This window comes from Oncorhynchus nerka, linkage group LG9a (genome assembly GCF_034236695.1).
Source record: "Oncorhynchus nerka isolate Pitt River linkage group LG9a, Oner_Uvic_2.0, whole genome shotgun sequence".
NCBI classification, from domain to species: domain Eukaryota; kingdom Metazoa; phylum Chordata; class Actinopteri; order Salmoniformes; family Salmonidae; genus Oncorhynchus; species Oncorhynchus nerka.
Window position 1 is genome coordinate 60156423 of NC_088404.1, and position 27414 is coordinate 60183836.

Sequence of the window (27414 nt, forward strand, 5' to 3'; positions counted from 1 at the left end):
AGGCAGAATCAGGAGATAGGTTGGAGAAGGTTTGAGCAGAGGGAAGAGATGATAGGATGGAAGAGGAGAGAGTAGCGGGGGGAGAGAGAGCGAAGGTTGGGACGGCGCGATACCATCCGAGTAGGGGCAGTGTGGGAAGTGTTGGATGAGAGCGAGAGGGAAAAGGATACAAGGTAGTGGTCGGAGACTTGGAGGGGAGTTGCAACGAGGTTAGTGGAAGAACAGCATCTAGTAAAGATGAGGTCGAGCGTATTTCCTGCCTTGTGAGTAGGGGGGAAGGTGAGAGGGTGAGGTCAAAAGAGGAGAGGAGTGGAAAGAAGGAGGCAGAGAGGAATGAGTCAAAGGTAGGCGTGGGGAGGTTAAAGTCGCCCAGAACTGTGAGAGGTGAGCCGTCCTCAGGAAAGGAGCTTATCAAGGCATCAAGCTCATTGATGAACTCTCCGAGGGAACCTGGAGGGCGATAAATGATAAGGATGTTAAGCTTGAAAGGGCTGGTAACTGTGACAGCATGGAATTCAAAGGAGGCGATAGACAGATGGGTAAGGGGAGAAAGAGAGAATGACCACTTGGGAGAGATGAGGATCCCGGTGCCACCACCCCGCTGACCAGAAGCTCTCGGGGTGTGCGAGAACACGTGGGCAGACGAAGAGAGAGCAGTAGGAGTAGCAGTGTTGTCTGTGGTGATCCATGTTTCCGTCAGTGCCAAGAAGTCGAGGGACTGGAGGGAGACATAGGCGGAGATGAACTCTGCCTTGTTGGCCGCAGATCGGCAGTTCCAGAGGCTACCGGAGACCTGGAACTCCACGTGGGTCGTGCGCGCTGGGACCACCAGATTAGGGTGGCCGCGGCCACGCGGTGTGGAGCGTTTGTATGGTCTGTGCAGAGAGGAGAGAACAGGGATAGACAGACACATAGTTGACAGGCTACACAAGAGGCTACGCTAATGCAAAGGAGATTGGAATGACAAGTGGACTACACGTCACGAGTGTTCAGAGAGTTAAGCTTACGTAGCAAGAATCTTATTGACTAAAATGATTAAAATGATACAGTACTGCTGAAGTAGGCTAGCTGGCAGAGGCTGCGTTGTTGACTAAGTAGGCTAGTTGGCATTGGCTGCGTTGTTGACACTACACTAATCAAGTCGTTCCGTTGAGTGTAATAGTTTCTACTGTGCTGCTATTCGGGGCTAGCTGGCTAGCTAGCAGTGATGATTACGTTACGTTGCGTTGAAAGAACGACAATAGCTGGCTAGTTAACCTAGGAAATCGCTCTAGACTACACAATTATCTTTGATACAAAGACGGCTATGTAGCTAGCTATGTAGCTAGCTACGATCAAACAAATCAAGCCGTTGTACTGTAATGAAATGAAATGAAAAATGTGATACTACCTGTGGAGCGAAGCGAAATGCGACCGGATTGTTGAGTGCAGAAGTTCTGTTCGGTAGACGTTGGCTAGCTGTTGGCTAGCTAGCAGAGTCTCCTATGTTAAGGACGACATAAAACTACACACTCTAAACTACACAATTATCTTGGGTACGAAGACAGCAAAGACAACTATGTAGCTAGCTAACACTACACTAATCAAGTCGTTCAGTTGAGTGTAATAGTTGTGCTGCTAATCGGTAGACGGTGGACTAGCTAACGGTGGACGTTAGCTAGCTGGCTAGCTGCAGGGCAGTGTAGACTGCGTTAGGACGACGAAATACGATAATTACGCAATTATCTATGATACAAAGACGGCTGTGTAGCTAGCTAAGAAGGAATTGCTAAGATTAGACAAATCAAACCGTTGTACTATAATGAAATGTAATGAAATGTAATACTACCTGCGGACCGAGTGCAGATGCGAGTGCAGATGCGACCGCTCGCTCCAATCCTTCATGACCCCAATGCATTAACAGTAGAACCAACTGGCCTTCCAGCCTATAAGTACCCGCTAGAGAACGTTACCAGGTGTCCTCTTTAGCATATGCATCAGATGCATAGCAACCCACAAGGTGCAGCAAACATAACAAAAAACACTTGGTATTATAAAGGATGAAACGCATGAATAAATATTTGTCAGGAAAAATAACAATAGATAGTCAAGGCTATGTTTTGTATAATTCCTAGAGAAAACGTAGGCCTATATAGCCTGTTTTCGTTTCTCTTCCAATGACAACATTAGTGTAATGCATATGATCAACTTGATTTGTGGATTCCATTAGTAATAGTTATAGAAATGAATAAAGTCCAGTTACAGCTTCTTTTGACAAAATGGAAATAAAAAAGATAATGTAACCAGCCAAGGTGCACAGGTGAAATAATTTGCTGTATTCCTAAACAAAAACACATGAACAATTGTAAAGGATGACTTGTATAAATAATTAGCATATTTTAATTTGATTATGTTACCAGTTTGCTTAGTAGCCACAGTAATGCTGCCGAGCGAGTGGTGAATGCAGGGACAGCACAGATATTATTGGATAAACTGACATTTGGAAATAGAGTTGCGCCTTTTGGAATTACGAGTTATTTGACAAAGGTAAGTGTAATAGAAACTACACACTATGCTCCTTCTGATACTATATAGAAATCTAAATGTTTTACCTGCATGTGACTCTGAAGAAGGATTTGCTAAAGTGATGCTCCTTTCCCTGCATCTGTAAATTACAAGGTGCACCCATCTCTTCATGTGCAATTTGTCAACCTATAGGCCTAAAATTGTCACTCATCCGATTGTCAATTGAATCTTGTCTATAGCCTGTCTTATTATGTATGGAATTCGTTTCGGTATAGATTAGGTGTAGTTTCAATGGGCCAGCTGTACAGGTTGTCTTGCATCCTTTTATTTCTTGCTTATCAACTTGGATAGAGTCAATGACATGTTTTGCATTATTCTAAAGGCCTACTGCAACACATTGCATGTTGTCGTTCCCCTTACAATACATTTGATTAGTAATAGAGTTACAGTCAATAAAACAGTTTTGTAACAGCTTTGTCATGACGTTGCCATCTTTGGGTACAGCACCCCTCCATTTGCACCATCCCTTGTCTATGCACCATCCCCCTAACCCCCCTGTCTCCTACACCCAGGCTGCTGTGGTCAGAGAGAGGTTGTAAATTCCTGGAGGAGATTATCTCCTCATGGCCACAGTATATAGAGAGAGTGAATTTTCATAGAGAACAAAGGAATTTCTTCCACCTCACAGAACTTGAGGTCCGAACAACATTCATGTTCTGGAGAAGGTATAAAAGATTGGGGAAGAATCCAGCTACGAACTGGTCTGTTTGGTACAATTTTGCGAAACTCATGGGAGACTCTGTTATCATTTCCTTGTAACTATCTACTGTTTGTTTATGCATTTCTGTGAATTACTTAGTTAGTAAATTCATTATTTAAGACAATTGATGTATAGATGACTCATTGTGAAGACTGGGTTCGTGCAGATAACCAACAATTTACGACGTTTGGAATGAGACTAACATGAGGTAAATAATTTGAAGACTAAGTGATCAGATATTCAAATATCTGAAAAGTTATATTCGGAAAATTATAACTTTATAATCTGAATATTTTCCTTGGTGCCCCGACTTCCTAGTTAATTACAGTTACATGATTAATCAGTTTAATCGCGTAATAATAATTAGAGTTATTTGATAAATAGGTCTTCAGTTTTAATGATGCCAAAGACACGACAGCTTATTTTTACAAAGTAAAATGTATAAAATAATTGTCAAATTATTAACATAACGCTGATTAAATAGGCATAACACAAAATCATCATCACACTATTGTTCTATATTAAATCAACCTCTTTACCCTCATCACTCAGTTAGGCCTGATTTAAATTTGATTGTAAAATAACTTGCACAATTATCACCCATTCCATTCATTTGTCATTCATTCAGTAGGCTGGCTTTGTTTGCTATGCTGGATAGCCAAGGTTATGTAAAAGAGAATGGTATCAACACCAACACTTGGTCAAATTATTTTCTGCTGATAAATAGGCATAATACAAACTCATCTCGCTATTGTCTTTCTAAATTAAATCAACCTCTTCACCCTCCTTATCATTCAGTTAGGTGTAAGGTGCACACATATCACCCATTCATCCATGTGTCATTCATTCAGTGAGGAGAGAGAGACTCATTAGCGCCTAGCTGGGTGCCAACGTCCTACAGCACATTGTCTTGGCGGCTTAAGTTAGGAATAGGTGTGGGGGAAAACAGTTAAGTCTCATACTTTTCTGTTTGTGATTTAGAAATTCTGACAAATGAGTAGTGTAAAATACAAACATTTAGGAAAAGTCAGGGAAGGAGCAGGACATAGCTTTTTTTTTTTTGGGGGGGGCTGTTCAAATTTTTTTAGAACATCAAACGTCAGTGGCCATTGGCCTATGGCAGTTCTAGTGTTAAAATCTACACCATGTCTAGGCCAGTAGAAATTCTGTTTGGCAAGTAGATTTTTTTTGTCCAACTGCCCGGTCATGCCAGCTAACCAAAAATGTTAGCATTGGACCCTGTCATAGCCTATGAATAGGACCCAGAGTTTTACCTGACCAGGTCATGAGATAAAGAACAACTCCAGGCCCCAGAAAAGACACATACAAATTTTGCCACACCACTTTTGAACCTGTGCTTTAAATCCTATAACTTATGTCTCAAGAGAATAGCGTAACTGTCCAATCATAACCCCAAGTATAAGGTTGCATTACTCTGTTTATAACAGGAACATAAACCATGCATAGCTTCAACATGTGTTCAAAAGCTGACAACTACCTGGTCCATTTCTCATCGGAGTAGGCTGATGAGTTAGGCTAGGTCAAATGTAGGGTTAGGGCCGGTTTTGTGGACACAGATTACACCTAGTCCTGGACTAGAAATAATTTTGGCCAGAGATTTTCTATTGACCTTGCTTTTTAGTCCAGGACCAGGCTTAATCTGTGTCTGGGAAAATGTCCCCATAATGTTTAAATGATTGAAATGGGATGATGTCTTAAAATAAAAACATGTTTACATTACCAAGTACATTAAAGGGGTAAACCTACTCTAAGACTATGTATTAGGCTTTTTGAGAGGTTTGAATCCTAATCATCCCATCCAATGTGAATACATCTGTTGAAGAACAGTAGATCAATAAAGGAACAGTACTCTAGCAGTAGTCAAGCTGCTGATGCTGAAAAGCCTTGTTCGTGCATAGGTCAAATTAGATTTACAATGTCCTGTCTTTTTCGGCTTCAGACAAAAGCTAATTTCATTTAAAACATGTTTTTTTTTGCATTAATATTATTAGTGATTTCAAAAGAGAAGGCATAGGTAACAGTAACTTATTATTAAACTCCAGTGCCTTTGAATCCCTCTTAACCATCTGGGCTGTCAAGTGTTCATAATCAAATGCAAGTTTAGAACTCACAAAGTTTTGTGTGTTTGTGTTCCATGGCCAAGAAGCGAGGAGTATCTCTTTCTCTAAACCTTGAACTGGAATTGGATTATGACAGTGGAGGAGAAAAATGTCAACAACACAACCCCCAGTGTGTCTGAACAAACTCCCTGTTTCATTGGGCTTACACGACTGTCCTCTTCATTAGATTTGCATGATTGCACTTAGCACCACAGCAAAATCCTGCATTTGTCTTGGGGTGGACTCAGACTCATCTCAAATTTAATTGGACTTTCTAGGTTTGGCAAGCACCACACAATTATCTCTATGCCTTCTTGTTCCTGTTGACATACGTGTCTCCTATCTCGTCTGCAAGAAATAATCTCTCGGGGAGAGTTGGGTATATTTATTTGTTCGACATAATTCACTTAAATGCTGATTGGCTGATAGTGAGGTCATTAGCTGAAATGTGCTGAGCATAAGTAGGAATGTGGAACCAACGTCTCTGCTTCCTCTGGGGACGCCCACACTGTGAGGCGACAGCCATAATAATCCACCGCCATATGATAATGTCTAGCCAATGGGAGAGAGCTACAAAAGCCCAAAACAAATGGCAGACACACCAGAGCAGAACTTAGTTTAGGAATTCAATTCAGGTAATCAGAATGATGTTCCCATTGAAGAGGACAATGTTAACTCACCAAGCTGAAGGGGTCGACAGTATCTGTTTTAGGACATCAAGGCAATGTTTCATCATTATCAGAGCAAACGCCATGTTTTCCGATCCCACTTGACACTTTTGGGCAAGGCGATGCATCGAAATGAACCGTCTAGAACACATTAACCCTGTTGCCTCTAATCTGGATACAGTGATTTCCCCTGATATAAAGAAGGGTTTAGGACTTCTGTGAATGCTTCCACGTAATGTGAACGGGCTCGAATATCCAGAGCCATTTCAGGCTTGTAAACTGCACTCATCAAGTCTGCTGTTTATTCACTGATTCAGCTCTTGGCTGGGACCATGTTTACAGGTTTCATAAGGCACGCCATGGCCACTTCAAACTGGCGGTGAAACGAAATCCAGGGTGGTCGGCTAGTGTTGTATCATCTTTCCTTCCCACGTACATAGAGCTGTTGGAGGAGGTGCATTCTCAGTGTCTAATCGAGGGTCTGTTGTGTTCAGCACTGATTGTAGCATCCATGATTTGTAACATCGATTGCACAGTCTGTTTTGTTATCGTAAATCACTGTAGGTGAGATGCTACTCATTTAGATAAACGTCAGCCTTAACTCTTTCGTTAGTTTCAAACATAACATTTGGCGAGCGAGGATGGCTGAAAGTATTTCAACATTAACCCTACCTCCTCCAGGGCCGTTCTTGCCTCAGTCGGGAAAACCAACAATCCCATGGGACAGATGGAAGTTGTCGTTCCAGACGTACATGCTAGCTACCGGACTGCATGTGGTTAGCCCTGAGTAGAAAAGTCTCCACCGTCTCGATGCATAGGGCCTGCACATCTGACAAACGCTTGGGGAAGTGCACATATAATGCAGCTTTTGAACTTTTGGATGCATTTTCAGCGACACAGTACTCTGCTGATCTTAAGCTGTTCAAGTTGTGCAGGAGTCTGTGGTCAGACTGTACCTGTCAGTCAGACAGTAACATATGAGCCTCAGTGCTGGTCAAGCTGTGCAGAAGTCAGTGGTCAGACTGTACCTGTCAGTCAGACAGTAACATGAGCCTCAGTGCTGTTCAAGCTGTGTAGAAGTCAGTGGTCAGACTGTACCTGTCACTCAGACAGTAACATGAGCCTCAGTGCTGTTTAGCAGTCAGTGGTCAGACTGTACCTGTCACTCAGACAGTAACATGAGTGTCTCAGTGCTGTTCAAGCTGTGTAGAAGTCAGTGGTCAGACTGTACCTGTCACTCAGACAGTAACATGAGCCTCAGTGCTGGTCAAGCTGTGCAGCAGTCAGTGGTCAGACTGTACCTGTCACTCAGACAGTAACATGAGCCTCAGTGCTGTTCAAGCTGTGTAGAAGTCAGCGGTCAGACTGTACCTGTCACTCAGACAGTAACATGAGCCTCATTGCTGTTGATGAGACCCCAGTCGTGTCAACTGTGGTGCCAGGACACCATGCACGGTCGCCTGACTGCCCTGCTAGTGGATAGACGATGTCGGAAACCAAACCAATTTGCAACATGGTGTAGGCAGTGGTGTAAAGTACTGTTGTTTTTTTTGGGTATCTGTACTGTACTATTTATTTTTTTGACAACTTTTGCCTCACTACATTCCTACAGAGAATGATGTACTTTTTACTCCATACATTTTCCCTGACACTTTCCCTGACATTTTGAATGCTTAGCAGGACAGAAAAATGGTCTAATTCACACTCTTGTCAAGAGAACACATGGTCATCTCTACTGCCTCTGATCTGGCGGACTCACTAAACACATGCTTCGTTTGTAAATTATGTCGGGGTGTTGGAGTGTGCCCCTGGCTATCCCGTAAATTAAAATAAAAACAAGAAAATGGTGCCGTCTGGTTTGCTTAATATAAGGAATTTGAAATGATTTATAGTTTTACTTTTGATACTTAAGTACATTTTAGAAATTACATTTACTTTTGATGCTTAAGTATATTTAAAAACAGACTTTTAGACCTGAGTGACTAAGTTTTTCTTGAATAATTTTCTATTAAGGTATCTTTACTCTTACTCAAGTATGAAAATTGGATGTAGGTCAGCTCCAGTCCAGACCCCTGTGCCCCAACGCTCACATCCCATGGACACACCCTCTGCTGTCATTCACACTGTGGGCTCACACCCGGCTGGGTCACGTCCCACAGACATGCCTTTTCCTGTCACTCACCTGGTTGGCTCAAACCCAGCTGGATCACACCCCACAGACACGCCCCCTCCTGTCGCTCATGCAGTCTCGCTCAAGCCCGGCTGGGTCACACCCCGCAAGCCATGCCCCTCCTGTCACTCGCACGGTTGGCTCAAACCCGGGTGGGTTTTCCAATAGTGCTGTATACCTGGGGGGTTCCTCCATTCCTCTCCTGACACAGTTGCAAAATTGTCGCTCATTAACAGTGCCACCTACCTGCAATTCTTGTCCCACCTGCCCCTCCAGCCGACCAGCCTTAGACTGTACGGATATGGGCGCTCAGTGATTGATGTCATCGGCTTTATACACGCACTTGTGCAGTATGGCAACAAGGCCCTCTCTCAGTTCCCCTTCCACATCACACGGCAGGGCACTAATATCTTAGGTCTGGACCTGTTCACCAGCCTAGGGTTCTTCGCTGTTGGAATACAGTGCACATCGGCCTCCCCATAATAGTAATAATATATATTTTTAAGTGCTTTTTACACACCCAAGTCAATTCACAAGACAATCAGCTGGATAAAAAGCAATACAATCATATATTAGAATGAGTAAGTAGATACACTGAACCCAAATATAACCACAACATGTGGTTCATGAGCTGAAATAAAAGACCCCCGAAATGTTCTGTTGTGCACTCATTTGTTTACATCCCTCTTAGTGAGCATTTCTCCTGTGCCAACATAATCCATCCACCCGACAAGTGTGGCATATCAAGAAGCTGATTAAATGGCATGATCATTACGCAGGTGCACCTTGTGCTGGGGACAATAAAAGGTCACTAAAATGTGCAGGTTTGTCACAACACAATGCCACAGATGTCTCAAGTTAAGGGATTGTGCAATTGACATGCTGACTGCAGGAATGTCCACCAGAGCTGTTGACAGATAATTTAATGTTACTATAACCCGCCTCCAACGTTGTTTTAGAGAATTTAGCAGTACGTCCAACTGGCCTCATAACTGCAGACCACGTGTGTATGGTGTTGTGTGGGCAAGCATTTTGCTGATGTCAAAGTTGTAAACAGATTGCCCCATGGTGGCGGTAGGGTTATAGTATGGGCAGGCATAAGCTACAGACAACCCACACTGTTGCTTTTCATCGAAGGCAATTTGAATGCACAGAAATACTGTGACGAGATCCTGTGGCCCGTTGTCGTGCCATTCATCCACTGCCGTCACCTCACGTTTCAGCATGATAATGCATGAACCCATGTCGCAAGGATTTAGACACAATTCCTGGATGCAGAACATGTCCCAGTTCTTCCATGGCCTGCATACTCACCAGACATGTCACCCATTGAGCATGTTTGAGATGCTCTGGATCGACGTGTACGACAGCGTGTTCCAGTTCCCGCCAATATCCAGCAACTTCACCCAGCCATTGAAGAGGACAGGGACAACATTCCATAGTCCACAATAAACAGCCTGATCAACTCGATGTGAAGGAGCTGTGCTGGCTGCATGAGGCAAATGGTGGTCTCACTAGATACTGTTTTTCTGATCCACTGCCCTACCTTAGATTGGGGCCTAATTAATTTATTTCAATTGACTGATTTCCAGGTATGAAATGTGACTTGGTTATATCTTTAAAATTGTTGCATGTTGCAGTTATTTTTGTTAATTATAAAAGTACACTAAACACGATGACAGACTAACCAGGGAGGAGAAGTCGACAGAGGATAAAAGCTAAGTTTCTGACATGGAGAGAGAGAGAGTTCCAGAGTTGGGGAGCTGCACTGCTTAATGCCTGGTCTCCCATGGAGCGCAGCCTGGTACAAGGGATGGTGAGGAGGCCAGTGTCAGAGGAGCGCAGTGAACAGGTGTAGGGGTGCAGGAGGTCAGTAATGTATGTGGGTCGGCAGTCCATTGAGTGCTTTGTAGGTGAGCATGAGCAATTTGCCGATTATCCTTTATTGAACTGGGAGCCAGTGGAGTTTGAGGGTGCGGGCTATGTGGTCCCGAGGTCTGTTCCTATGTGTCTCAGTCAGTTGAGCATGGCACTTGCAACGTGAGGGTTGTTGGTTCGATTCCCGTGAGGTACCAGTACAAATAATATATGAAAATGTATGCACTCACTACATTATGTAGCTCTGGATAAGAGTGTCTGCTAAATGACAATTTTAAAAAATGTCTGGTGAGGACTTGTGCAGCTGAAGTTTGAATATGTTGACATCTGTTCAGTGTTTTGGCGGGGAGTCTGTAGAGAGTGAGGTTGCAGTCCAAGCATGATAAAAGGTGTGAATGAGGGTTTCGGCAGTGGGGTCAGTGAGAGAGATTGAGCTGTTTTTGAAGTGGAAGAAGGCTAACTTGGTGACGTTCCGGATGTGGGGTTCAAATGACACACCAAGGTTCCTGACTGTGGAGTTGGAGTGGATGGTGCAGCCGTTGATTGGGATGAGTTGACCCAGTTTCTTGATGAGGGAGTTGCGACCCATGAGCATGATCCCTGTTTTGCTGTCATTTAGTTTAAAAAAGTTATTGCTCATTCAAGTTCTCATTTCATGAAGACCGTCAACAACAGAGGGGGGTGGCAGAGTGGAGTTGGGGTTTGTGTGGATGTAGATTTGTGTGCCATTTGCATAACAGTGAAATGAGGATCTGACCTAGGGGCAGCATGTAAATACTAAACTGTAATTGACCTAACACTGAGTCTTGTGGGACACGTTGTGATACAGGGGCTGGGGCAAGCGTGCAGTTGCCAAGGGAGACAAAATGTGGTCTATCAGATAGATAGGAGTGGAACCAGGCAAGGGGTGTTCCGGAAACTCCTAGAAGCCTCTCCATGTGGTCAGTTAAAATCTGATGACCAACAGTGTCAAATGCAGAAGAGCAATGGCCAATCCTCTTCAACGGCGTAGGTGCCTTGACACTATTCACACACAATGCCCTCCTCGATCCTACGGTGACTCTAGTCCTTCAGCCTCTATGCCGTATCCCACTGTCTTTATGCGAGGAGGTCACTAAGGATCTACGCAAACCGCTTGAGGATGGATTTATGGAGCCGGTGGATGCCTCATCATGGGTGTTCAACTTGGTCATCGCTAAATAGAAGCCTGGAGAGCTGCGGGTCTGCTTGGATCTGATCCAACAAGGCCGTCATACCTGATCGGTACCCACTGCCAACCATAGAGAACTGGGGTTTTCAAAGTTTTTCAGCTGGACCTTCACAAGGGCTACAGGCTGTTCTCTCTCAAAGAACTACTGACCACTTCACCTGTGCTGGCCCACTTTAACATCACCAGCCCAACCCTGGTCACCTGTGATGCGTCAGCCACAGCAGTGGGAGCGGTCCTCTCTCAGCTCCCAGGATGGTGTTGAGAAGACTGAGGCTTTCGCCTCTGGCGCATTGAATACCACTGAACAGATGTACTCAATTGGAGAGAGGGAGGCTTGTCTGGGCTTGTGAGCGGTTGCTCTATGGATGTTCTTTCACCCTGTATACCGACCACCAGGCCCTCACAGCTTCGATGTCTACCTCCAGGTCGGGTCACAAGCCTCTCCGCATGTACCGCCTTCAGCAATTGAACTTTAAGTTGAAGGTCACACCGGGCAGGGACAGTGTAGAGACTGACCTCCTTTTGCTCTCAATGCCCAGGTTGACTCAGAGGAGGACCTCATCCATCTCCTAAGCGCACCTCTCCAAGACAGTGTTGCTGAAAGTGCTGACCCAAGAATCAGCCAACGACCCAATCTTCATGACCTTGCAGGAATACGTAGCTGGCTGGCCGACACAGCTCCCATCGGAACTCCAACCACATGCCAGGGTCAAACATGAGATGTCATGCTGGAATGACACGTCTGGCTGATGGAAACTGCTCCGTCATGCCAAGCAGGCTCAGAGGACGAGTGTTGGCCATGGCTCATGAGGGCCACCTTGGCATTGCGAAGCTGAAGCAGCACTGCCGGGACCTGGTGTGGTGGCCTGTCATTGATCACAATGGGCTGAAGCGCACCCTGTGCTCCATGTCTTGTCAGTGGAAAGACAGGCCCAGCTCTGCCACCACCACTGCAACCACTTGCCTGGCCCTTCCGTCCATGCGAACATATCCTACTGGACAACTGCTGTGAACTCCACAATTTGTCACTTCACCAACACTTCCTGGTGGTTGCTTATGACCTACATTCAAAATTACCAGAGGTTACATCAGGGGCCATCAAACTTCCTGGAAATGGTCTTTGCTCGCTGTGACCTGGCTGCAACTCTGACCAGGAACAATGGCCCTCAGCTGGTCGTGGTAAAGTTCAGCTCTTACACCCAAAGCAAGGGGATCAAGCACATCAGAACAGTCTACTACCACACCCAGGTTCAATCAAACCCTAGCTCACCTAGTTCAGGGTTGCTCCTTCACTGAGTCCTTGTCACAAGCTCTGCTGCTCTACAGAGCTGCTCACCACTCCACCATCAGAGTCGCTCCTGCCAAGCTGATGCAAGGATGGGAACTAGATCTGCCCTTACACAGGCTCCATCCCTCGGTTTGCCACCAAACAGTCAAAGCCACAGTGCAAAGCCAACAGTGTAAAAGTCAAGAGCGCTGCAACAAAAGACAGAGCGCATGGCTTCCTGGAATCCAAGCGATGGATTGGGTCAGGGTGCAACAACCACAACGTGCAGACAAGCTATGAACCTTCTGGTCAACACCATGTCAAGTTGAACGTCACCTGGGCCCAGCAACATTTCATCTGACTTTAACGGCTCTCACGGTCACGCCAACCGACAGAAAGGTGCCACCTCCTGCATGTCTCTGATGTGCAATTGATGCCACCCTGAGTGGTTCACTACCGGTGGCACACGCTCCCTTGGCCCCAACTGAAGTACAACAGCTTCACAGGCACATGTTGATGTTGCTGCAGCACCCGTCCTGCAACCTGTAAGGGTGCGCTTCCGCCGTGCTCACCCTCAATATTTTATCATCTCCTTTCATGCCTAGTTTAAAAGAGGGGGGGATGTTGTGTTTAGCACTGATTGTTTAGTGCAGCGTCCATGATTTGTATCATTGATTACACAGTCTGTTTTGTTGATATGTTGTTATCGGAAATCACTAGGCGATTTGGTTGTTCTATTTATGTTGTATGTGAGATGCTACTCATTTAGATAAGTGTTTGTTTAGTTGTTTTCAAACATAACCAGGTCACTGCCAGTGCAAGGGAAGGGCTCTTGAATTGTAAGCCTGTACCAAACTCCCATTAGAAACACTTAAAATACAGTAGAACACATTTTTTACACTTAATTCTAGGACCGAAGCAGAAGAACTGAAATACGGCATTGAGGATATTGTGTGGAGTTGTCAGAGGCACAACGTGATCACTACCAAACTCAGGGTGTATTGACCGCTTGTAGTGTGTTCACTACATGGAATCATTTTGTTTTACGTTTGGCTTACTCGTGAAAGATTCCCAATCGATGGTTGTATATTTTCCCCCTCTTAATGCCCGTGGTAAATGACTTAGTGTGTGCCGGCAATGTTTTTCTTCCGACATTCCCACTTTGAGGGGCTCTTAGAGCGCTCTCTTTATCTAGCCTCTGTAGTAAACTATGAGAAGGTAATCCCTCGGGGCTCAGTTGATCAATACAACAATCAATCAAGCTATACAAAGTACCTCCCTGGAAATGTGGTACAGACAGTAGCTGAAAAGATGGGACTTCGATAGGCTGTTGTCCTTCATACCATGAAAGTCATTGGATGCAAGCTCAAGGTAGATCAATAAAAGGGGATGCCTGAAATGTAGGTGCCGTGACTCACCCAATCCCCTTGCCTATCCCCTCCCAGGCCCCTCTAGACAATGCTACTGGAAACCACAGCTGTTGGCTTTCCTATCAAAGCCCCACAGAGAGGAGAGTAACCGACGCAAGGCCAGACGAGGGCCTAAAATATCAATATCAAATGGACGTTTGTAGTGCTCTTCTCTTTCTCCAAACACTACTCAGGGAGTGCCTCAGAGGGATAGCTTCTGCACCTGCTCAGGTTCAAAGGCCCAACTGTTAACATTAGGATTCGAATGGGGAAGGTGGGATGCAAGCTCCCTTCCTTTTGCATAGTCCCCTATGTAAGTCGCTCTGGATAAGAGCGTCTGCTAAATGACTTAAATGTAAATGTAACTACAATTCTGTTATCTACGATGTTGTAATTGTCCTTTTGAAAAACGGAACAATGGCATAGAAAAGCAGAACCAAACAAATTCAGTTAACTTTTCTAGCTGCTGGGAATAATGGTCAATCGGTGATGTCAATTTGACATTCTCACCCTCCCAGATCAAATGTCTGCGGCAGAAGAGTGGGTGGCAGTCCCTCTGATTTCTGCCGAGATGTGCCCCCTCCACGGCCGTTGCTATAGTTATCCCCGGCCTGTTTAGGCTGAGGAATATGGGAGGAATGTGCACTAGCATGAGAAGAGGTCATCAGTCCTGATAGCCCAGCGTGACTATCCCGGCCTTGGTCAAAGGTGTAGAAAGACAGCCATGCTTTCCCACACACACTAGTCTTCATGGAGATTATCACAGTGGGTTGGTTGGTCTTATATCTCAAAAGAAGAAAATATACAGTTGCTTCCTGACAATCAGTACAAAGGATATTTGGCTAATCTTGGAAGAAAATGGAAGTTGAATTAAACATATTACTTTATTTTTGTTGATTCCAAATATGATTTGCTACATTAGCCAATAGTCACTGATTGATCCTGCTTCATGACAAATGTAAGAACAGCAACAATGAGACATATTTAGCCTTTTGATCAGCAGGCAACAGATGTAGACATCGTGCAGCTGATCAAATCAACATTGTTTGATTGGGAGGTTATTTTGAGTATTTTTTTATTTGCTTGACTTCACATCCCTGTTGGTGGCCATAGGGTCAGTATGATCGAAACACATGGCCTCAGATATTATATTATATTATATATAATTATTAACATTAACATTATTATTATATATAATGAATAAGCCCTACATGTTCTATGTTTTAACTTCGATCACATGGAGAATCTATACTGTGTATACTGTGTGTACTTATGTTTTAACTTCGATCACATGGAGAATGTATACTGTGTGTACTTATGTTTTAACTTCGATCACATGGAGAATCTATACTGTGTGTACTTATGTTTTAACTTCGATCACATGGAGAATGTATACTGTGTGTACGTATGTTTTAACTTCGATCACATGGAGAATGTATACTGTGTGTACGTATGTTTTAACTTCGATCACATGGAGAATGTATACTGTGTGTACGTATGTTTTAACTTCGATCACATGGAGAATCTATACTGTGTGTACTTATGTTTTAACTTCGATCACATGGAGAATGTATACTGTGTGTACTTATGCGAAGGCTATGGATTTCCATCCACTACTCTGCAAGTGGGTCTGGAACAGCTGTCAGTGTAAACTCTGTTTAGCTCTAAAAGGCTGCTGCTGTTATTCCAATGTATTTTAAAGTGTTTAAAGTGCATTGTTTAAATGTACATGTACATAAATGTACGCTCTCTCCACTGGCTTCCAGTTGAAGCTCGCATCCGCTACAAGACCATGGTGCTTGCCTACGGAGCTGTGAGGGGAACGGCACCTCAGTACCTCCAGGCTCTGATCAGGCCCTACACCCAAACAAGGGCACTGCGTTCATCCACCTCTGGCCTGCTCGCCTCCCTACCACTGAGGAAGTACAGTTCCCGCGCAGCCCAGTCAAAACTGTTCGCTGCTCTGGCCCCCCAATGGTGGAACAAACTCCCTCACGACGCCAGGACAGCGGAGTCAATCACCACCTTCCGGAGACACCTGAAACCCCACCTCTTTCAGGAATACCTAGGATAGGATAAAGTAATCCTTCTCACCCCCTTAAAAGATTTAGATGCACTATTGTAAAGTGGCTGTTCCACTGGATGTCTTAAGGTGAACGCACCAATTTGTAAGTCGCTCTGGATAAGAGCGTCTGCTAAATGACTTAAATGTAAATGTACATTGTATTCCCTAATGTTCAGGGCCATTAATAAGTCAAATGTACAGCAATTTAATAAACCGCTGCATTTTGTTTTACTCAAATACAATGCTGGGTTGACCATATATATTAGTCAAACACTTATTCCAGCACACAAGGAAGTACTTTGGCAGTAATCCTCAGAAGTCATCTAATTCACCTACTAGGCTAAAACGTTTGAAGATCTCATTTGTTTTCATTTGTTTTAAAGGAGTGGAGGGAAATGGATAAACATACGCACTGCTTTCGATAAACTCCAAACATGGTTGAATCAAGTCCTGTTTGTATCATTGGGTGTAAATGTCATGGGGGTTAAGAAAGTCAAGGTCTTTTATTTTCTTTCTTGATGTATGTCATCCACATGGGGAAGGTTACTGAGTATCTACTTTGGGGGCAATGGTGCCCTAGCCTTTGCATCTCAGACAGGATTCAGTTACTTCACAGTGCCATGTAATCTGTGTTTCTGATTAGTCAGTCTAGCTGTGGTCTGGCCTCAGACTTTTAGCTTGATCTCCTCTCATTTGTCTGCCCAGCTATTGTTTCACTGTTTAGTCAACCTTGTCATGTGTGGTTTTAAACGGGCCCTACGGTTTCAACTGGTGCCCCTCTGTTTATGCTTTGAAGTTGGTATGATACATGGGATTTCATGCTTTGGAATTGATATTGGAACGGGAATGGGGGAATTGTAAAGGGGGGGGGGTCAATGTATCTTCACTGAGTAAGCCCTCTGGCTGCCATATCATATGGCACTGAGCTCTTGAGCACTCATATCATTAGTGATATAGCTACGGCTCAGTCACCTGGCCTCCATACAGGATCACACTGCTCTGATCTGCTTGTGGTGCTGTGCTTTCATGCTATAACATTACAAGAGTCCACCATTTGGATAGGTGTGTGAAAGGGGTGGGTGAAGTCACTGTTAGATTGAACTTTTAATCCTAACTGGTTTCTCCCTCACCTGATATAATGTTATATATATATGCAACAGAAACTGAATAAACTCCTGCTACCTGTTGGTCAAGGCTACTGTCGGCACTTACATTTTCATGTAGCAAAGTTTGAAAATGTTGGACTAGAAATTGGAGGGAGGCCAAACCCAGAAGAGTGTTATGTTACACTTCCTGTTAACCAAAGACTGTTGACAGAACCACCTTACACTTCCTGTTAACCAAAGACTGTTGACAGAACCACCTTTCAGGAGCAATTGGAGGGATCCCCTTTAGCAGTGGCGAATGTCAAGTCATTGAGATGGGTGGATTGGCGGGATGGCAGTTGCTGCTCCTCTCTACCCATGTTTCCTTCCCAGGGCCCACACAATAAAGGATGATTGATGTCCCCCAGCGTTGCAGATTCTATGCCAGGCCAGCACGCGGAAGATAAAACCTGCCTCGCAGCCATTCATCGTCCTGTCAATTTAAAAGGCTTTTTCACAACCATATTTGGACCTTCAAGTGCAGGCATATTGACGAACCGGAGCACTATCGATCGGACGGATGCGGAAATTGTCGACTCGCATACAATGAAGCAACAACCTGGGATGGAGGATGGAGGGTGTCTGTATTAGTATAGGATCTTCTGGGAAGAAGAGTCACATTTCTTGGAAAAGGAGGTCTGAAATGAAAACCTCCCCTAGTGCACTAAATGCTGCACAGTTCTAATCCCTCTGTCACAATTCCATTAAGTCTTGAAACTGTAATAATAGTCGCTCGGCACCAGCAGAACTCTTCATCTGAGTGACTAGAGGCCTGGAGAGCTACTCGCAGCGCACTGAGATCAAAGCGAGAGACTAGAGTTCCTTTGCCACATGCGTAATCCCATCAGCCGCTGCTTTGTTTTCCGCCCGGCTGGGCTGACCCCTTGACGCTTCTCTGTCCAGACCCTTCAACACCCTGCCAGAGCTTGGTTCTCCACCCTCTGCAGTTTTGTTGCTATGCTTACAGCTTTTTATCTTCCTGGGCTGAAGGGTGGAGTTTTCCTTCCTTTATTCCAGAGATATTCCACATCGCTCATATTACTCTTGACATGTGTGTCAACTTCTGACTTTAAAGGACAAGATGGACTTGTGTGAAAGTGGAGTGAAGTCTAAGGGAAATAAATGACCCTACCGCTATGGAGGTAGAATCCTTCCCTTGCTAAACTCAGCCAGGTCAGATGTTTTTGAGAAATATTGTAGAAATTCATGGACATTCTTTACTTTCGCACAAACATGTTTTACAGGAAACATACACCCATGAACATCATGAGTTCCACCTCACATGTATACATTTACAATGGAATCTGTGTTTACAAATTTGCCCCAAGTACTGATGGTACACAAAACAATGAATGGCATCCCAGATTCCACTACTAACCCAACCACCATAGCCTTGCACACAGTCTCTTTCCTGTTAGGGGGGGTTCCTAGCACTGTGGTAATGCTATCCCTTTGGAAAATGAAACTGTCAGTGTCTCTTCTAGAACAAATTTGGTCAGGCTTTCCAGGATTTGCTATGTTGTGACATAAATCTCACATTGTTGGCTTACCCTCCAAATCGAATGTCTTTGTTCGTGACATTGCATTTTAATGCTGCTCTTGTTACTGTGCACTCTTCTTCCCCATAGTAATACCATAGCGATATCAGTGAGGAGCTGGCATGACCAGAGGATACATTCAGTGTATGTGATTAGCATGATTGCGCTCATTTGTGTCAGTTGCATTGAAATCCCAGACGTGATCACGCTAGCAGCAGGCAGGAATAATTTAGTGTGATTGTGACGTCCACACGGATAGTATATTTTCCACAATGTTGAGATTTTAGTGTAGTGTTTCATAAACGTTACATTGATATACTCAACGGGTGAAGTGAGGTTAGCTTGATTGCTTCTTCCCTGCTGAAGCGTATTATTTATTAACATTAATGTACATTATATAATTCATTATTACAATGTGGGTTCCGGATTAATTGGATCCCTTGATAAAGATGAGAAAAAATACCAATATAAAATATATAATACAAAAAGACGACAGTTGAAGTCGGAAGTTTACCTACACCTTAGCCAAATACATTTAAACTCAGTTTTTCACAATTCCTGGCATTTAATCCTAGTAAATATTCCCTGTCTTAGGTCAGTTAGGACAACCACTTTATTTTAAGATTGTGAAATGTCAGAGATTTTCTCCAAAACGAAATATATTATATTAGTTGGCAGGGGTCATTACTTTGTTTTGATGTATTTCTGATACCTTTTAAGACTTTCTGGTAGATGTTTTTTAAATCCCCTTTTTTTCCATCTGTTTATCCCCCAAGAATTTGATGAAAAATGTATCTATGCTTTAATTTCCCCCAAAATATGCAATCTTAGCTTTCATTTGACACCCAATTTGATATGCTCTTATGAACGTTGCATGTTGATGCTCATGGTCCCTTTTCGATGGAAATGTCCAAGAGGGAAAGAGAGCGAGTCGAATGCAGCAAAATGCCTCAGGAGAATGGGGGAAAAGGAGCGTATTCCAATATAGAGGAGAGGGTTGTTATGTAACAGTATAACCCTCACGTGTAGATGCCACATCCATAGTTCCGATACAGTAATCCTTCACTGTGGAGTCTATCGTGTCTGACTCTTCCCTCCAAGCAGTGGAATCAGTGAGCATACTCCTCAGAGCATTCACGCTTCGGTGCCCTTCAATCAAGTGTGCTTAAACCGCTCATCACTTGCAGCAGGGGAAGGGAGAGAGAGGGACGAGTGAGACATGTCAGTCACATCAGGCTTAAAGGATATTGACTGATTGAAGCTTGCCATATCAGTTGCATTTTGAACACTAGAATTTCCTTCATCACTGTTGAAATATAGACTACCATTGGATGTGATCCTCGTTTGTCTCGGCCATTGGTTTCTTATTTGTATTGGCAAAACACACACACACACACACACGTCCGCATACATTGTTTTGTTCCTGGTCATTGTTTTGTTCCTGGTCATTGTGTTTGTTTGCAACATTCATTGTCCACTTACATTGTGGTATTGTATACTCTTGAATCTTGGGTGGTCCTTTTGTAGCTCAGTTGGTAGAGCGTAGTGCTTGTAACGTTATGATAGTGCGTTTGATTCCTGAGACCACACATATGTAAAACGTATGCACGTGTGACTTTCCACAAAAGCGTCTGCAAAATGGCATATACATTGTACACTGAGTGTACAAAATATTAGGAGCACCTTCCTAATATTGAGTTGCACCCCCTTTTTCTCTCAGAACAACTTCAATTCGACGGGGCATGAACTATAAGGTGTCGAAAGCGTTCCACAGGGATGCTGGCCCATGTTGACTCAAATGCTTCCCACAGTTGTGTCAAGTTGTCCTTTGGGTGGTGGACCATTCTTGATACACAGGAAACTGTCGAGTGTGAAAACCTCAGCAGTGTTGCATTTCGTGACACACTCAAACCGGTGTGCCTGGCACCTACTATCATACCCTGTTCAAAGGCACTTCAATCTTTTATCTTGCCCATTCACCCTCTGAACAGCACACATACAGTCATTGTCTCAAGGCTTACAAATCATTCCTTAACCTGTCTTCTACCCTTCATCTACACTGATTGAAGTGGACTTAACAGGCGGTATTAATATGGGATCATAACTTTCACCAGGATTCACCTGGTCAGTCTGTGATGGAAAGAGCAGGTTTTTTGTACACTTAGAGTATTATCTAAGTGAGAACAGCCAGCTCACTTAGAACGGAACATCCCTCAGGAATTAGTATTGTGTTCCCTTTAAAGCTGTTATGTAGGCCTATACGGTTCAGAGTACCTCTATTTGATCTTCTTTTTAATAAAAGAGAGCTATGAGAACTGTGGCATTGTGGGGAGTGTTCGCCCTGAAATTGGAAGGTTAGGATCCCCGGGCGAGTCCACGCCCCGCGGAAATTCAATCAGCATAATACAAAAATCCCCTTCACAATCTGTCAATTTAGGGGCTCCCGTGTGGTGCAGCGGTCTTAAGACACTGCATTGCATGCAGTAGTGCTAGAGGTGTTACTACGGTCCCGGGTTCCTATCCCGGACTGTGCCACAACCGGCCGTGGTTGGGAGTCCCATAGGACGGACCAGCGTCATCCGGGTTAATGGAGGGTTTGGCCCGGGGGGCTTTACTTGGCTCATTGCGCTCTAGTGACTCCTTGTGGCGGGCCGGGTACCTGTGGGCTGACCCCAGATGCCAGTTGAACGGTGTTCCGGGTTAAGCTGGCGGGTGTTAAGGAGCGCGGTTAGGCGGGTCATGTTTCAGAGGACGCATGACTCCACCTTCGCCTCTCCCGAGCCCATTGGGGAGTTGCAGCGATGTGCCAAGATCTAAAAATTTAGGAGAAAAAGGGGTTAAAATACAAACAAACAATTTGTCAATTTAAGCTAGAGGTATCTGGTTTTTTTGCTTCTCAATTCACCCCATTGTTGCTTTTCCTCATCTATTATGACCCCTTTTCAGACACCTTAGAACAATCTTCCTTCAGATTTTTTTTTAGGGGGGACTATCTGTTGTTCCATGTAGGGGATCTGTTATTCAATGCATTTGTGTGTGCTACTGGCAGTAAGGCCAATTCAAAATCAAATTGCTAAATTATTCTTGGTATGACCTTTAAAAAATAAAAATAAATCCATATTGCTTAGTAGAACCTCTCCCCCGTCTTAGACGGGGCTTAGTCTCTTATGGGTTTAAGTAGATAGATTGGGGCTAAGGCCCTGCGATAGACTAGCATCCTGTCCAGGTGGTCCTGTCAAGCTGCCTCAAGCTACAGGAACAGGACACAGGCGCAGGAGCCTATCAGCCGTTCCGGCTCGCACATGCCAAGGCTCGTGCAAGGCTACTTCTGGAAAGACTCCATGTACTTTCTGTAGAACTGCTCCCTCTGTATTCATTGGTAGGCTGAAAGAACAGGGCCACGTTCGATCCATTGATCTGCTGCCTTTCTGTAAGTTAATGCTCTAAATGGGCCCAAGTTATTTCAGGAAATCCTATCATTTTTGCCCGATTGAAGTCAGTGGCTTAATTACTTTTTTTTTTGACTCATTTTGAGGAGCGAACTCCACATTCCAGTAATATGACGCCAGCTAATGTATACTGCAGATGAGATTAGTTATCCAAGCGATGGGACCAACTCTGAGTCACGTTCCGCTTTCCCATTGGCTAAACGAGAGGTCCTGGGGCTCTGAGGACACGGAGAGACTCAAACTGCATCACTGAGGAAATAATTGAGGTTGATAATCCACTTATGTTGAAGACGTATTTCCTCCATGCCGACCAATGCCAGTCAATAAGGGTGGTAATTTAGCAACAAAGAGGAGCCTTGATGCATCCATGGCTAATCTGTTGACCAGAACGTGCATCACGTTAGCTTTTCCCTGCCTCTAAGAGTAGCCCCACCCAACCTCGGGGCATCGATCAGTCTATCATTGATTTGGCCCGTTTTGTGTCCAAGTTGAATACATGTGCCATTTCTATGCGCACGATGCAGCAAAAGCAAGGGTCTATACAAGAGACGCCAGAGAGGAAGGCGTTGAGACTCGAGGACCCTTGGTGTCTGCTGAACCAAAAAGGTGTTCACCATCAACCACAAGCTGTTTGTTGTGGACCTCGTCAAATAGGACATTAACTTTGGGGATCATTTTATAGCTGGGATGTAATACGAAAATGTATTATGCATCAAGCTGATTGTTTCCCTTCCCTGCAGACATTCTCCCAATATTTGCTCTCAATATTTATAGTATGCACTTCAGAGTCTGTCACATTCTCTTGTTTCATTTCTGAGTGAAGGGGAAATAATAATGGATGATTATTGATTTGATTTTTGAATGAAACTGGCACATGATTTCATTATTGAAATGCATGATGTAAACTGACTTTTGATTTTCATCCAATGGATTACAATGCATGGGGACTTCTACCGAATGGGTTCTCTGTTTGATTATTAAAGTGGAATGGCTGAAGTAATTGATAAGATGATAGGTTAACCATTAATGTATCTGACAAGTATTAAGTACACCAGAACCCCTTTAGGCAGTTGGGCCTTATGACTACATGAAGTTTTGTATTCCAGCGCAAACGATGCAGATTACGTCCTAGGTCAAAGACAACATTAGTATGTTTGACTCGCTGATGTTCTGCTCAACCAGATCCATCTTGCCTCCCAGCCCCTTCCCTTAGCCTCCACCTATTCAGTTTCTTTTTTATTAGTCTCTTTCCAGGAGAGTTGTATATTTTCTCAAGTATAAATTAGATTGGGAAATCTAGAGTTCCTTTGCCACATGCTGGGAAAAGGAAAAGTGAAAAACTATTTTAGTGGATAATTTTATTTTATTTTTAATTGGTCAAAAAGCAAGGTCTCACCTTGGCTTTGTAAGAGGATGAAATACAATATAGAAAATACAGCAGTAATGTTCAGCCCAATAACATTTTAAAGACTACCTTTTTAAGTTCTTTAGGTACCTTGTAGGCTTGTGGCGATTTTACGATAGCATTGTCTTATCACACAATGATTGAAAGTCACTGTTGATGTTGACGACATCATGATGTGACAATTTGAGAAACGATGGTTTAACCTATTTGAACTTGACTGGCACCACGCAGTACAGAACAGAGTCTCGTAGCACACAGCAGGGCGGCACACAGCAGGACGGTGCACAGCAGGACGGCACACAGCAGGACGGCACACAGCAGGACGGCACACAGCAGGACGGCAGCACACAGCAGGGCGGCAGCACACAGCAGGGCGGCACACAGCAGGGCGGCACACAGCAGGACGGCACACAGCAGGGCGGCACACAGCAGGGCGGCAGCACACATCAGGGCGGCAGCACACATCAGGGCGGCAGCACACATCAGGGCGGCAGCACACAGCAGGGCGGCAGCACACATCAGGGCGGCAGCACACATCAGGGCGGCAGCACACAGCAGGACGGCAGCACACAGCAGGACGGCAGCACACAGCAGCACACAGCAGGACGGCAGCACACAGCAGGACGGCAGCACACAGCAGGACGGCACACATCAGGGCGGCAGCACACATCAGGGCGGCAGCACACATCAGGGCGGCAGCACACATCAGGGCGGCAGCACACATCAGGACGGCAGCACACAGCAGGGCGGCAGCACACAGCTGGGCGGCGGCACACAGCTGGGCGGCGGCACACAGCAGGACGGCGGCACACAGCAGGGCGGCAGCACACATCAGGGCGGCAGCACACATCAGGTCGGCAGCACACAGCAGGGCGGCACACAGCAGGGCGGCGGCACACATCAGGGCGGCACACAGCAGGGCGGCGGCACACATCAGGGCGGCGGCACACAGCAGGACGGCGGCACACATCAGGACGGCGGCACACATCAGGACGGCGGCACACATCAGGACGGCGGCACACAGCAGGACGGCGGCACACAGCAGGACGGCGGCACACAGCAGGACGGCGGCACACAGCAGGGCGGCACAGCAGGACGGCAGCACACATCAGGACGGCAGCACACATCAGGACGGCAGCACACAGCAGGACGGCAGCACACAGCAGGACGGCAGCACACATCAGGACGGCAGCACACATCAGGACGGCAGCACACAGCAGGACGGCAGCACACAGCAGGGCGGCAGCACACATCAGGACGGCAGCACACAGCAGGACGGCAGCACACAGCAGGACGGCAGCACACAGCAGGACGGCAGCACACATCAGGACGGCAGCACACATCAGGACGGCAGCACACATCAGGACGGCAGCACACAGCAGGACGGCAGCACACATCAGGACGGCAGCACACATCAGGACGGCAGCACACATCAGGACGGCAGCACACAGCAGGGCGGCAGCACACAGCAGGACGGCAGCACACAGCAGGACGGCAGCACACAGCAGGGCGGCAGCACACATCAGGGCGGCAGCACACAGCAGGGCGGCAGCACACAGCTGGGCGGCAGCACACAGCTGGGCGGCAGCACACAGCTGGGCGGCACACAGCAGGACGGCAGCACACAGCAGGACGGCAGCACACAGCAGGACGGCAGCACACATCAGGACGGCAGCACACATCAGGACGGCAGCACACAGCAGGACGGCAGCACACAGCAGGGCGGCAGCACACAGCAGGGCGGCAGCACACAGCAGGGCGGCAGCACACAGCAGGGCGGCAGCACACAGCAGGGCGGCAGCACACATCAGGACGGCAGCACACAGCAGGGCGGCAGCACACAGCAGGACGGCAGCACACATCAGGACGGCAGCACACAGCAGGGCGGCAGCACACATCAGGACGGCAGCACACAGCAGGACGGCACACAGCAGGACGGCAGCACACATCAGGACGGCAGCACACATCAGGACGGCAGCACACATCAGGACGGTCAGGACGGCAGCACACATCAGGACGGCAGCACACAGCAGGACGGCAGCACACAGCAGGGCGGCAGCACACATCAGGACGGCAGCACACATCAGGACGGCAGCACACAGCAGGACGGCAGCACACAGCAGGACTGCACACAGCAGGGCGGCACAGCAGGACGGCAGCACACATCAGGACGGCACACAGCAGGGCGGCACAGCAGGACGGCAGCACACATCAGGACGGCAGCACACAGCAGGACGGCAGCACACATCAGGACGGCAGCACACATCAGGACGGCAGCACAGCAGGGCGGCACAGCAGGACGGCAGCACACATCAGGACGGCACACAGCAGGGCGGCACAGCAGGACGGCAGCACACATCAGGACGGCAGCACACAGCAGGACGGCAGCACACATCAGGACGGCAGCACACATCAGGACGGCAGCACACATCAGGACGGCAGCACACAGCAGGACGGCAGCACACAGCAGGACGGCAGCACACAGCAGGGCGGCAGCACACATCAGGACGGCGGCACACATCAGGACGGCGGCACACATCAGGACGGCGGCACACATCAGGACGGCGGCACACAGCAGGACGGCGGCACACAGCAGGACGGCGGCACACAGCAGGACGGCGGCACACAGCAGGACGGCGGCACACAGCAGGACGGCGGCACACAGCAGGGCGGCGGCACACATCAGGACGGCAGCACACAGCAGGACGGCAGCACACAGCAGGGCGGCAGCACACATCAGGACGGCAGCACACATCAGGACGGCAGCACACAGCAGGGCGGCAGCACACAGCTGTGCGGCAGCACACAGCTGGGCGGCACACAGCAGGACGGCAGCACACAGCAGGACGGCAGCACACAGCAGGACGGCAGCACACAGCAGGGCGGCAGCACACAGCAGGACGGCAGCACACAGCAGGACGGCAGCACACATCAGGACGGCAGCACACAGCAGGACGAGATGGAGTTCCATCTCAAAGTTGTTTGAATAGCCTAAAACCATAAGATGAATGTAATGGAGTTCCATCTCAAAGTTGTTTGAATAGCCTAAAACCGTAAGATGAATGTAATGGAGTTCCATCTCAAAGTTGTTTGAATAGCCTAAAACCGTAAGATGAATGTAATGGAGCTTGGCACACTTGATTCATCCAGTTTTAGCATTCCATTTTTCACTGTATCCCAATGATTATTTTAAATATTTCCCAATTCTATGCACAATGCCCATTTTGAACAATTACAATGTTTTACTGGAAAAACTGCAGGTGCAAAGTTTAGTAACAGAATAATGGTAAAATGGCCATCAGTTGTATTCTATGACCAAACTTTGTATCTGTACAGTTCTTCCTGTAAATGGGCTGTAAAATGTTCTTTGGAAATTGTTAAAGGTAGTCCTTGTGCATATAGTTCTATGGTTTGTTAAACTTTTAAATCAAATATTTTTTATTATGTATACATTTTAAAGTGATAAAGCTAACTCTCAGCGTAATTGCTTTAACATGAAATTGCCCAGAATCAATACAGTACTCAGCTGGCATTCCACTGATTCCTTTTTATGATGGAAACACTTTCAACCGATGGACAAAATAAATATCAGAATCAATGCCACCACTACAGCATTTCATTTCATTTCATTATCGATTTGAGCATTTGTCAGGAATGGTGCACAACAGGCTTAGCGAATGTGCTAATTTACATCCCCAGGCAGGATACTTGGCAGGTACATGGCACATACATGTCAGATCTGCGTGTCTCCAGATTGAAACTACATGGCTCCTCTTTGAAGATATTTCTTTGTGTGAAATTATTTTCTTTCTCCCTTCAAACATT

At 46.0% G+C, this 27414-nt stretch overlaps 2 protein-coding genes across 2 annotated transcripts in view; one reads left to right on the forward strand and one right to left on the reverse strand.

Moving 5' to 3' along the window:
• peak1 (pseudopodium-enriched atypical kinase 1) overlaps window positions 1-27414 on the forward strand; it is a 263257-nt gene that overhangs the window by 77269 nt on the left and 158574 nt on the right. The gene's annotated exons all lie outside the window — the stretch shown is intronic.
• On the reverse strand, window positions 25673-26560 carry LOC135573304 (keratin-associated protein 10-8-like). The gene has a single exon (XM_065022162.1). It carries the CDS (start codon window positions 26558-26560, stop codon window positions 25673-25675), a length of 888 nt encoding a protein of 295 aa, XP_064878234.1.